The following is a 12,818-nucleotide window of genomic DNA, read 5'->3' on the forward strand; positions in this document are numbered from 1 at the left end:
CGTCTGGTGCCTCATGGACCTGATATTGAGTTAGAGCATGTACTCGAGCCTGTTGTGGCCTTGTAAAATTCTATTGAGCAGAACCTCTAGGCTGAGCATATCTCGAACTGTTGGAAAGACTGATTCGGTACAAAAGGTCTAGCTACTGGTCCTCTGAAACCTTGACCAAACTGAGGCTGTTAAAACTGTTGTCTTCCAGCACTCGGACATACTCTGACATAATGTCAAATTTTCTCATAGACATGACACGACCCTTAAACCCATGTACACTGAGTATAGTAATGCTTACCACCACAACAATCACAAAATACTCCACCTGACGACCCAACGAAACCTTGCCCATGCTGACTGTCGGAACTGGAAAAACTACTACACGACTTTTTCTTGAACTGTTTTCCTTTGGACTTGAACTTTTGAGCTTAAACTGCTAATGGGACTGTGAAGGCTGATATGTCAATAAAAGTTGATATAGTGGTGCATCCACTGGCATCAGCACGTTGTCCCCAAAACCCCAAGGAAAAGATGATCGAACTGGTCGTGGTTCTTCCCAAAGTAAGGTTGCCTCCACATTTTTGGCTTTCTCTACAACATCAGCATAATTAACAGGCACTCCAACTACTGCCAAAGTACAAATGGTTCGATTCAGACTTTGCATAAAATGTGATAACTTGTTTTGGTCACTGTCAGCAACATGGGGAACATATGCAAGAAGCACCGAGAATTGAGAGACATATTATCATATAGTCATGTTTCATCGAGTTAATCTATTGAATTTAGCTTCCTTTGCAGAATAATACGAAGGTGGCGAATATTCTTGAGGAAACTAAGCACAAAATATACCCAAGTAACTATTTCACATGATTCTTTGAGAGCTTTATGAGTCGTTTCCCATCATAATTGTGCTCGAACTTTTAACTGACAACTTAAGCTGCAAATCTGGAGTGTACTCTAACATATTAAACAAGCATTTCATACTTTTTAAATAAACTACAACTTTCTCATCATCCTCGGTTCTGAAGAATCAAAGAGGACGCATACTTTGAAATCGGGAGATTATTAGTTCCATTTCACTGATTCATCTAATCAACTGATCCACATCATGATTAACATCAATATTCCTAAATCTATGCCTCTCTGGATGGATTTGGGGTTCTTTATCCACTACATACACAACATCTACATTTCGAGCTTCCCCACAAAGATGTCGACCTCATATTCCCTGGCCATTATCGTGCAGTACTCTCACATTTTGGGCTCCGGATTCATGAATAACTCCATTTCTTTTTCTGTCTCTACCTCCAAATTCTATATAAAAGACATAAGTACCTAATCCACATGCAGAAATAAAATAATCGGCTCAATATAGATAAGAAAAGCATAAACTTAAACTAATGGATAAAATACTGAACTAAATGTCAAAACCTAATCAATTACAAGCTCTAACCATGCTAAGTCAAATAATTCAAATAATATAAACAAGTAAGAGCAAGTAATCAAACACGACACAATCATTCTATTTTTGTCTAGACTCGAGTGTCATATGCTATAACTTAATAGTATATTTGTGTACGCTCTATAACCAACTATGAAGACATGTGCTCCTATTTAGCATATAATGACCAAGAAATAAGGATTAATTAACGTAAACAGTGAAAACTAGTTAAAAATTTTTTTTATGGACTACAAAATTTTTCTCATGATCTCCTTGTAAGTAGAATATTCCAAAAATTTCAAAACACAACAAAAGTCAAGTTCACAATCAACCAAATCAATATCCTACAACCGCACTGATGAGTATTAGACACAACACAAACCAAATCCAAACCGACGTAAAAACCATTACAATACAGCTACACAAGACATTTCACTGGCAAATGTATCAAACCAATGCAACTACTAGGTACCATTCGCTGACGCTCCACCTGATTTGTCAAATCCCTGGATAATCTGTTATGGCATAAAAAACAATCACAACATAAAAAGAATAGAGTACGAAAAATCAGTAAAATTACAACATATATAAATAACATGCAATAATACATAGTAAAATGCATTGTTATGCGATGCATGAATGATGACAATGAAATAACGGAGTCCAAATGAATAGCATCATCAACAGTGGCCACTCGTGCTAGGAATGCCACATAAAATCGTCACTCGTCCATGAGTTTAACATCGGGAATGTGGTTAGCAATCAACTACGAAGACATATGCTCCTATTTAGCATATAATGACCAAGAAACAATGATTAATTAACGTAAACAACGAAAACTATTAAAATTTTTTTTTTTATGGCCTACAAAATTTTTGGCATAATCTCTTGGATAACTTGTTATGACATAAAAAATAATCACAACATAAAAAGAAAATAGAGTACGATAAATCAGTAAAATTACGATGTATATAAATGATATGTAATAATACATAGTAAAATGCGTTATGCGATGCATGAATGATGACAACGAAATAACGGAATCCAAACGGATAACATCATCAACAGTGACCACCTGTGCCAGGAATGCAACATCAAATCATCGCACGTCCATACATGTAACATCGGGAACGCGGTTTGCAAAGCCACTCATCCCTAGCTATCATTTGTGAATATGACTAATCTTATCCCACTCATCTATCTGATTACTCAGTATATCTCAACAGAATCAACATAAAGCATCATCAAAGAAGTCAAAGCTCGACATGTGATGACATCCCAATTAATGCATTAGATAAAACATTCAAAGAACATAATAGCAAATAACATCCACTGAATATTCTTACACGTCGATATAAATATCATAATAATATATATTTGAGAGTATCTCGACCAAAAACTTACAATACCACAATAATTATTTGAGGGCTTCCTGACGAATCCAAACATGCGGCAAATCATCATTTCACATCAACTCATAATTATTTCCAAAGATCCAATACTTTAGCTTAAAATTCCAAAATAATCATTTAAGCTTTAAAATTTCTAAAACTTGCGACTTATAAAATAAAATTCTAAAAATATTTTTTAGTTCAAATATAGCAATACTAGTATTTATACAATTAAAGATCCTAAATTAGTCTATAATTCCCCACTTAGATTTACTTCAAAAAAATTTCATATTTATTTCTAAAAATTAATTGATATTCTCAATTATCGCAAAGTCCAATTATTGAATTATACAGCTCTAAAACTCGAAATCCTCAAATATACACATGCTGAAAATTTTGACAGTTCCAAATAATTTCCGAAGCTAGCACAAAATATTTCTAATGTATCGAAACATCCAAAATTCAATTTATTAAGTATATATGCTCAGAAATTTCAAAATAATGCCCAAATAAATTTCAGAAATTCGTTCAATATCATCAATTGGCTCAACGAATCACTTACAATCAATAACACGATATGTATATCAATCATTGAACCAAATAATCGAACTCAAACGCATAAATTTGAAACCTTAGAATTTGAGTATACCTTCAAATATAATATAAAAACATGCTTAATTTAAAACAATAATTAAATGTGCATTTTGTATGATAAAAGAAAAAATACAGTTTTTAGTTAATAAATATCTTAATTAGTTAGAACATTAACAAAAATTTATGTATGGATTTACCATTTAATCAATAATACATAAATTAATTTTACTACTTAAATTAAATAAACACTTGGTGCACACAAAAGAAATGTTTAATTGAAAAGGGAAAATGGATATCCACTCCCGAGAAAGCAAAGCATTTATGACAACAATTGAGTGGGAGAAAGAGTGAGGAGAGGACTCTGAAAATTTTCAAAAAACCTTGAGAAATTTCAAACATCCCCTCCCCTCCCCTCCCCTCCCCTCCCCTCCGCCACCATGGTGCTCCTTTGCAACGATGAGCTTTCCGACCCAGCGCCAGCTTCTGCTAGTTCCAGGAGATATCCTTTGAGAAAAACCACTGCGCGAGACGTTGAGAAGAAGGTGGAGCCTCCACGAAACAAAATGAGCAAGATCCCTAAGAAAAGAAAGCTCCAAATGCCAGACCCTGCTCATGTGGTTCGCAATGTCATTGCTGACTCCACCAATGTCGAAAAGAGCCCCTACACCATGGTCACCGAAACTCTCCGTACTTTCAATAAACTATACCTTCAATGCATTCAGGCAAATGACTTCACTCCACCCTTTTCTTGGTTTGTTACTGTTTGGTGTGCTGTTATCTCAACTCTACCTCAAACTCAGATTGATTGCTGTTTTTTCCACTAAGCGCTACGTGTTTTCATTCAAATTATAGGAAGAAGAGAAGAGGTGTGCAAGGCAAGAAGCTGATGACAAGGGAAACGCAAAAAGAGTGTCCCAATCCAAGGCATGATGGGGATATTTAAATGTTAAGATTAACTATTTCATGAATGGGTTCATTAAAAATTTGCAAATTAATATTTTGTAAGCAATTGATTAATCACTCGAGGAGTCATTTTGTTCTAAAACTAATGGCTTCCCTTTCCAGCAATCCCATCGATAATTTGTTCAGTTTTTATCCTAGAAGCAAATTATTTGCTACTAACTTATGATGTTAAAACATGTGCAGACAGAGAACGCTGCTGAAGATTACTCTAAAAAGCCTGCCAAGCGACCTGATTTAAAGGCCATTTCCGAGGCATGTCATTTATAATTCACATATCCTGAATGGGATGCATTAAAACCGCTTTTCCATGTGTATCGAATGAAACAATTTATGAAGGGGGAGATTAATTGTTCTAACAGTTTTGAACAACCTTAGCGACATTTTATAGATTATCCTTATCAAGTACACCCGTTGTTCTCACTCTGACTAATATGTAACTGTTTTGAGTTCTAGTTTTCTACTCTACAGTTCTCTCATCTGCTTCCTCTTTATGTTTTGTTAAAAATCCGCGGCTATTGAATTACCAGATGCTGAGGACTCATTCTACCTTAAACTCTGAGAAGAGAGTCGGTTCAATTCCAGGTATTGTGGACTTGTATCCTACTGATTTCTATGTAACTTAAACTAGTTCTTAACCACCAGAGAATTTTTGTAATGAAAATTTCAACGTGTCTATATTAGTTATCCACATCCGTATATATTTGACTTAGAAATCTGTTTCATGTGTACTCGATTCTTCGAAAGATTACTTCTTGATGATTAATTCAGTATAATCAAATTTAATTTATTTTCTGGGATGGTCTTCCGAACTTGTTATCAGCTCCCCAAGTAAAATTTGATGTACTAGGACTTTGTATCCATTCACGATGGTAGGTATTGATGTCGGACATCAATTTTTTTCTCGTGCGGAAATGGTTGTGGTGGGATTTCACCAACATTGGCTGAATGGAATTGACTATATTGGTCAAACTGGTGGTGCAGCTTGCAAATCAGGAAGAGACTTGGTAAATTATTTATCTAATTCAATTTCACATATATCCCTGCATATCTTTTACATTGTCAATAAGTGAAGATTTTATGGTTCAATTCTCATTTTCTTTCCATTTGGTTTTCCAGGGTTTGAATGGTGATAATTTTCCAATCACAGTGTCCATCGTCTTATCTGGCCAGTACGAGGATGATTTAGACAATTGTGAGGAAATTGTGTATACCGGTCAGGGGGGAAACAATTTGCTTGGTGATAAGCGTCAAATTGGTCACCAAGTAATGAAACGAGGGAATTTGGGGCTCAAGGCAAATATTTATGTCCTCGTGTTTTACGATATGCTATGTTGGCTTTCATGAATCATGGCTTCCAGCTAAAATTTTAGTTTTCTTTCCTCTAGATGTTGCAAACAAAGCATTTATCTATTGTATGCTTTTGGACCATTTTCATTTAATCATCATGATCTCATTTTGGGTAGACTTGAAATTTTAGCATTGCTGGTAGTCTAATGGTGCTAATGACTACCATTTGGCATCTGTAATGATATTGATGTTCACTAGAACATTATGATATCATTTTGGGTAGACTTGAAATTTTAGCATTGTTGATTGTCTAATGGTGCTCATGACTACCATTTGGCATCGATAACTGTAGTGATATTGATGTTCACTAGAACTTGGTTAGAAAACAACAAATTAGTTTGTCTTCCTCTGTAAGTTGGCTCAGTTCAGTCTGTTCATTAGTCACGAGATTGGTGATAATTTAATTTGTGTAGTCCGCAAAATTCTTTATAAATCTGGTTACAAAAGATCTTCAGATAGCTAAATGTAGTAGTCTTTGAGATAGATGCAACCTGCTTCGTGCTATTATTTTGGTTTGGTATACTATTGCGTCCCACTTCAGCCCCACAATAAAATGGTGGGTGAATAGTAAGTCTGAGAGTCTCCTACCTAGAAAGCCCAGTCTTTTAGATTTGGGCTCTTTTCTTGGGTTTATTTCCTAACATTGGCGGATTTGTTGAGGGTTGACATAGTGGAAAGATCACCCCGAAAAATGCTACCATCGGGTTAGTGTTGTAATGTGACTAATGTTTATATTTCACGTTGGATTGCGGTGTTTGCGCCAAATATTGATAGGAGAGTAAAAGGCATTCAGAATGAGCCTCAAGTACACAAGGGGTGAGCAATGTTATGTCCACATTGCTCAGTAAATTTTGGAGTGGCTAATAATCTTGAAGGGATTCACAGCTAGAAGGCTGGACTTTCGAATTTGGGCTTTCCCTTTGGGCTTATGGCCTAACTCGTATTTTTTTTTCCATTATATCTTGATCGGAGTAAATTACTTTGGGAATGTGCAATTTTTGTTTGTTTAACTGGAATTTGTGAAATCACCATATGCCAATGTCCAATCGTTGTCCTGCAGAACTGTATGCATAACAACTTACCTGTCAGAGTAGTTCGAGGACATAAATGTACCAACAGCTATGTGGGGAAGGTTTATACATATGATGGCTTGTACAAGGTGATTATATTCCTGGAAAATAATAAGTATTATGTGGATCATGTGTCTACTTTTCTTTTCTTTTTTATTACATAGTCTAATGAGCTTCTTATATGTGCTGAATCTTAAATTTTCAGGTCAATCATTATTGGGCTGAAGAGGGTGTCTCTGGCTTTACGGTGTATAAATTTCTATTGAAGCGACTTGATGGACAACCTCCTTTGACAACAAATCAGGCATCTTTTAGACTTACTTGTACATTATAGTCAGTTGAGATGTAAATTTAAGGGCATTCTTTCCTTTTGTCGTTAAGCTACCTATATTTATGTGTGGTTGTATGTGCTGTATTTATGCAAACAATCACGTGCTTTGAAAAATGAGAAAATTAGAGTTACTTGTCTGACTTCTTTGGTAATTTTGACTTTGAATTTCTAAATGTTCGAGATTATATTTGAGTTGAGAAACTCTAACAAGGTGTAAATTTATTCTAATGTACAGAGGACCTGTTGAATTTGATACATACATTTCAAAACTGCACTGAAAATTGCAATTTGGCTACGGTTTAAATGACTCAAACTACAAATTTCCAGTGCTGCCTGTTCTTTCGAAAATTTGTTTACAAGAAGGCACCTTATTAGATTGAACTCCATTTTGTTTAATACAATGTGATAGTAATTATTATATCATACAGACAATGTTGAAGATATCATTTATAAATTCGATGATGACATAGTCTTTGGTTACTTAACAACCTAAACAAGTTCAATTAAATCTAAAATATTGGTCTAAAGCCGATAAATACGTACACAAAAAGGGAAAAACAAGGTAGTATGGTGGAAAAGCTTGCTTGTTTTTGTTTCACCACGTGGTTTGGATCCAATTTATTGTCTAGATCAAAATTTTCTAAGAGCAACCAACATAAAGTTATGTGGTTTTGAGTTTTGGGTTTTCGTGCTTTTGATAATTATATTTTCGTTTTGGTCCTGGACACCTTTGGCAATATGTATTGTTTTGTCTAAGTTGTATTGATCTTTTGGTATTTTTATCACAATATGTACCCTTTAGCTGGTTAGATTTGTATGTAATCTTATTTGTTACTATTATTCTCATTATCTAATTTTTTTCAGGTTTATTTTTCTCGGGGCCGTATTCCTAAATCATTATCAGAAATTCGAGGGTATAATTATCATAAACTTGCCGTTTGCTACTGTACATCTTTTCTCCCCTTGCCCTTTGTAATTTGATGTTTTTTTCTAAGTAAAGGTTGGTGTGTGATGACGTTACTGGAGGCTTAGAGGATGTTCCCATTCTAGTTACCAATTTGGTAGATGAACCACCCATTTCACCACTAGGTGAGATAAACTGTTAACTTAAGCTGTTTACGTGGACAAATGTTGGATGGAATGGAGTAAGTTACTTGCAGGTTATTTGATCTGTTTTAGTTGGAAATTGTCTTTGTACCACTACTTTACCTAGTTCTTCAGTGGGGTTCCTCTTACTTCTTACCCATTAAATTTTGTTGGATCTGATATTCATAAATCAAATTTAATGTCTCGGTGATTTGAAAAATCTTTAATATAACATGGATGAAAAGGTAATGATTGTATTCAATCTTAAAAGATGTTTATAGGAGTTTTGTTTGTAAGGGTTTTGTTACTTTGGGTATTTAGTCTTTCGATATAGGTATCCTTACCGAAACATGTAACTCTTACTTAATATTTTTTTATCTCCTTGCATTTTACTTTGTATATTTAACCTCAACATTTTATTGGAGAAGGAAATCTTAATCAATGTATTTCTTTTAAAATTATATAGTTCAAGTGAACAATAATCTCTCAAGTTGCTCACTGTGATAGTGATGGTGTTTTTGGTCATCTACTTATTGTCTCCTTATTATGGTGGCAAATTGATCCTCCAGTGATTGTATGTTGTCTGGTTGATGGTGGTGTATCCACGTGCGAGTGCTTGGTTATGGAGAATGTTTATTGCTTTCTAAGAGTAGGTGTAACATTTTGATCTCCTTTTCATTTTGTTATTTTTCTTCTGATTTTTTGTGTCACAGTGCATTGTAAAGAATGGTGATGATCATATATTGGTGCTTTTTTGGGGGTATTTAAGTGTTGATAATCCCCGTGACCAAATCTTTGAAATCTTTTAATATATTGTTTCTCTTAGTGGCCCAGACTAATTTTTTATCGTAATACTAGCTATAAATCCATGAATTGGATTGCAGCTAAGTTATTTCAAGTTCTGTCTTACATAACCTATTTGTATAAAGTACATCCTCTCTATTTATGTCACCCTCTTTCGTTCAGCACTTATTTTTTGTTTTTTGAAAATTAGATTTTGTCTATATCAAGGATATGAAGTTTAGCAAGAATATTAGCTTCCCCACAATTGCTTCCATAGGATGCGACTGTCAAGGAACCTGTACGGATCCTAGAAGTTGTGCTTGTGCAAAACTCAACGGAGGGGATTTTCCATATGTGCACCGTGACGGTGGAAGGTAACAAACTAAATCCAAATATACTTTCTAAGAATTCAGTTCCAGAATTTTTTGTTTGCTGTTTAATGATATATATTTTAGTCGATCCCACTTAGTGGGATAAAAACTTGAGGTCAATGAAATTTTACATAATTTTTTTTTATATTACCCGGAGGGGGTATTTACCTCTCCTTGCCCCACCTATTGGGTCCGCCCCAATTGGTATGCCTCGATTTATATATTGACCTCTCATCTATACTATTATATAAAAAATCTGTTATCTAAATTATATATTTTGTTTCTCAAATTGCCCTTGCACTAATATTTTTTCTCAAAATTGCTATTGCAACTTATTTTCAATATTAAATATCTCAAATTGCAACTTATTTTCAATATCAGCCATCTCTCTGAAATTGGCACTATGATCCCACACTAATTTCTATCCGTTATTATTAAATTAAACATAAAATTTAAAAAATCTTATCTAAATTATTATTATAATTTTACACTCATGGTGTATGCATATAACAATTAAAAGTGTTGATCCTTGTTGCAATATTATACCCGCGTGTGATATTTTGTTAATCAAATCTGTTATTTGTTGAGTTGAGATCTTTTTTTAATCTGTTTGAGTGCAATAATATAGTAATATTATGGGGTACCATGGGAAGCCAGTCTTAGTCAGGTTCACTTGTACCCCATTCGAAGGAAAACTCTACTTGGATTTGCTATTGTGCATATCTTTTTTTTTTTTTTTTTCCAAAATCATGTAGGATGTTTTACGATTTTTTATGGTTATATAGTTTTTGGTTTGTATTGGTTTTCACTTCATTTTCAGTTCTTTTGCTATGTGGGACTAATTGAGTTTGAAATGAGTGAGTTTAATGTCTGTAGTCAGATAAAGTTGGAAAAAGGTATGAAGTTTTTAGAAAACAAAAGGATGAAGTTTCTGATATAGTTCCTGAATAAAATGTCTCTTTTGGTGTTTTTTCGATCAATCTTGCAAATGCAGCTTTTGACTTATTCTAGTCGGACACCTGAAAGAGTTGTATTGCCTCAAGTCTACCATCAACAATCCTATTGATGAACTATATCTTGGATGCTTCAGTAATTTTTACTTTGATCATGTCTTTAGAAAATCCTTGTCTGTTAAAGATTGTATCCCGTATGGAGTCATCGTCGCTTTAGAGTATAGCACATCAAAGGTTCTCGACGTAACAATGAAATTCATGCGTCTGGCAAACACAGTTATATTTTATAAGTCAAAACTTGTAAGTTTTTCCATTGCGGTCCATTTCATTCTTTTTTATTTGCCAGACTTGTTGAACCAAAGGCAGTGGTATTCGAATGTGGTCCAAACTGTGGTTGTGGACCCAGGTGTGTCAACAAAACCTCTCAGAATGGGCTGAAGTTTCGTCTGGAGGTCCGTAGAACAATATATTTTGTAATGATATGATGTAATGTTTAGATGGAAGAAATGATGATGTTAATGAATCAATGACAGGTATTTCGTACCCCAAAGAAGGGGTGGGGTGTGAGATGTTGGGACTACATACCTTCAGGGTCTACTGTGTGTGAATATATCGGGGTCGTGAAGAGAACTGACGATTTAGACCCTGCTGGTGATAACAGTTATGTTATTGACATAGATTGCTTGCAGACAATGATGGGACTGAATGGAAGAGAGAGTCGACTGAGGGATGTGTCTTTGCCGTGCTACCTGAAGAAGCTTGGTGAAGAGGCATCAGAAAATGTGCCATTCTGCATAGATGCTGGAAAAACTGGCAATGTGGGCAGGTTTATTAATCATAGTTGTCAACCCAATTTGTTTATTCAGTGTGTGTTGAGCAGTCACCATGATATCAAACTTGCGAGGCTGATGCTCATTGCTGCAGACAACATTCCACCGCTCAAGGTGATTATAATGTCTCTTTTCCTTCCTTGCATTAATCCTATGCGTTATTATGTGATAGATATGATATCAGTAATATATGATAACAGGAACTTGCCTATGATTATGGGTATGGAATTGACAGCGTGTTGGGTCCGGACGGGAAGATAAGACAGATGTCATGCTTCTGTGGCGCACGAGACTGTAGGAAGCGCCTCTATTAAATCACTGCCTATTGTTTGTGACATTGTAATGACGAAAATTTTCTGGCATTTTGCAATTACTGCGCTATATCTCCAATGCAGCTTACGCAATCTATTAATTACTAATCATACGTAATGAGAAATTAGGTGGATTTGTTGTGCCACAACATTCTTCAATATGGTGAATACCAACTAGGACCCTTTCCCGAAGAGATTATGTTACCTCTCGTTTTTGAAGCCTCAATTGATATAATTTATTTTCTTTTCCAGTTTATTCTCTTCTGTCCAAACATTTTATTTTGTGTTGCTCGATGATGATAAAATTATTATTATAGTAGTAATATGGATAGAAGATAAATATCTAGTCGCGGTGGGGGGCAATTACATTTACAGGCAAAGCCGCTCTCTTCTTATCTAAAAATATCTTATTGACTGACGATAAAAATTGGAGTTCCAGTAAAAATAATACTTCAAGAATCAAACGAAAATGCAGCAGGCAGCAGCTTTTACCCTATCCTCCGATCTTGCTATTCCCACCCATAATCACTTCCCCAAGCCAACAACCCGCTTTGCTTCGATCAAACCATTGGCAGCCAACTACAGCTCTCCAATTTCGTAAGATTAACGATTATCTCTGTTTTTTGTTTGATGTCTCTTTTTCAAATGTTTCTTGCATGATATGAAGGGACTTTCCAGCGAAAGTCTCAAACAATTGGTGGAGATACCTGTGCGGTGGATATATATCCAGAACTCAAACTGGAAGCAACCAAAACACCTCATAATATTGGTTGCGAGCCAATTGATAGAGAATATCTATCTCGATAGTTGGTGTCAGTGCGCAATATGAAAATAAATAATAAAATCGGACATCAAGATTTACGTGGAAAATCCCTAAAAATAATTAGAGTAAAAACTACGGACAAGAAATAAGAATTTCACAATAATATTTTATGGTGTACAACCATTCATTGTATTTTCGAAAAGAACATACTCTATCTTAATACAAGAGAACAAAATACATCACAAATATTATAAAACAACACACTCAATTAAGAATATATTGAGATGAGAGAAAACTCGAGAATGAGATGATGTGAAATGAGAGAATAGAGCTCTATTTATAGAGCTCCATTATCCATGTGAAACCGCATGTTTCTTTCATCATTTTGTTGCACAAATCTACCGAATTTTCCGTTGCATAATGATAACATCCAACCTCCACCATCAATGTGTTGTCTACTTTTATTCATAATTTTGCCGACATTTCTCTCACTTGAATATTTGATTGGGAATCAAACACATCTCCACATATCCTATCAATCTTGTCATCACCTGCTGCTTACGTTTCCACCAGGCCACTTAAAGATCTACACC

At 34.9% G+C, this 12,818-nt stretch overlaps 1 protein-coding gene across 2 annotated transcripts; it reads left to right on the forward strand.

Annotated features, from left to right (window-relative positions):
* The first annotated feature begins 3,709 nt into the window (after positions 1 to 3,709).
* Positions 3,710 to 11,718, forward strand: LOC140976056 (histone-lysine N-methyltransferase, H3 lysine-9 specific SUVH4). Of its 2 annotated transcripts, none has more exons than XM_073439918.1 (14): positions 3,710 to 4,139; positions 4,270 to 4,341; positions 4,564 to 4,632; positions 4,908 to 4,962; positions 5,254 to 5,384; positions 5,497 to 5,673; positions 6,788 to 6,886; positions 7,003 to 7,101; positions 7,993 to 8,042; positions 8,129 to 8,217; positions 9,275 to 9,371; positions 10,668 to 10,773; positions 10,855 to 11,265; positions 11,352 to 11,718. In XM_073439918.1, exons 1-14 carry the CDS (start codon positions 3,855 to 3,857, stop codon positions 11,463 to 11,465), a joined length of 1,854 nt encoding a protein of 617 aa, XP_073296019.1. In that variant the 5' UTR covers positions 3,710 to 3,854; the 3' UTR covers positions 11,466 to 11,718. The 2 variants fall into 2 exon arrangements, with proteins under 2 accessions (XP_073296019.1, XP_073296018.1); XM_073439917.1 differs by having other exon boundaries at positions 3,712 to 4,139; positions 9,209 to 9,371.
* Positions 11,719 to 12,818: the final 1,100 nt, after the last annotated feature.

This window comes from Primulina huaijiensis, chromosome 5, assembly GCF_012295235.1.
Source record: "Primulina huaijiensis isolate GDHJ02 chromosome 5, ASM1229523v2, whole genome shotgun sequence".
Classification (NCBI taxonomy): domain Eukaryota; kingdom Viridiplantae; phylum Streptophyta; class Magnoliopsida; order Lamiales; family Gesneriaceae; genus Primulina; species Primulina huaijiensis.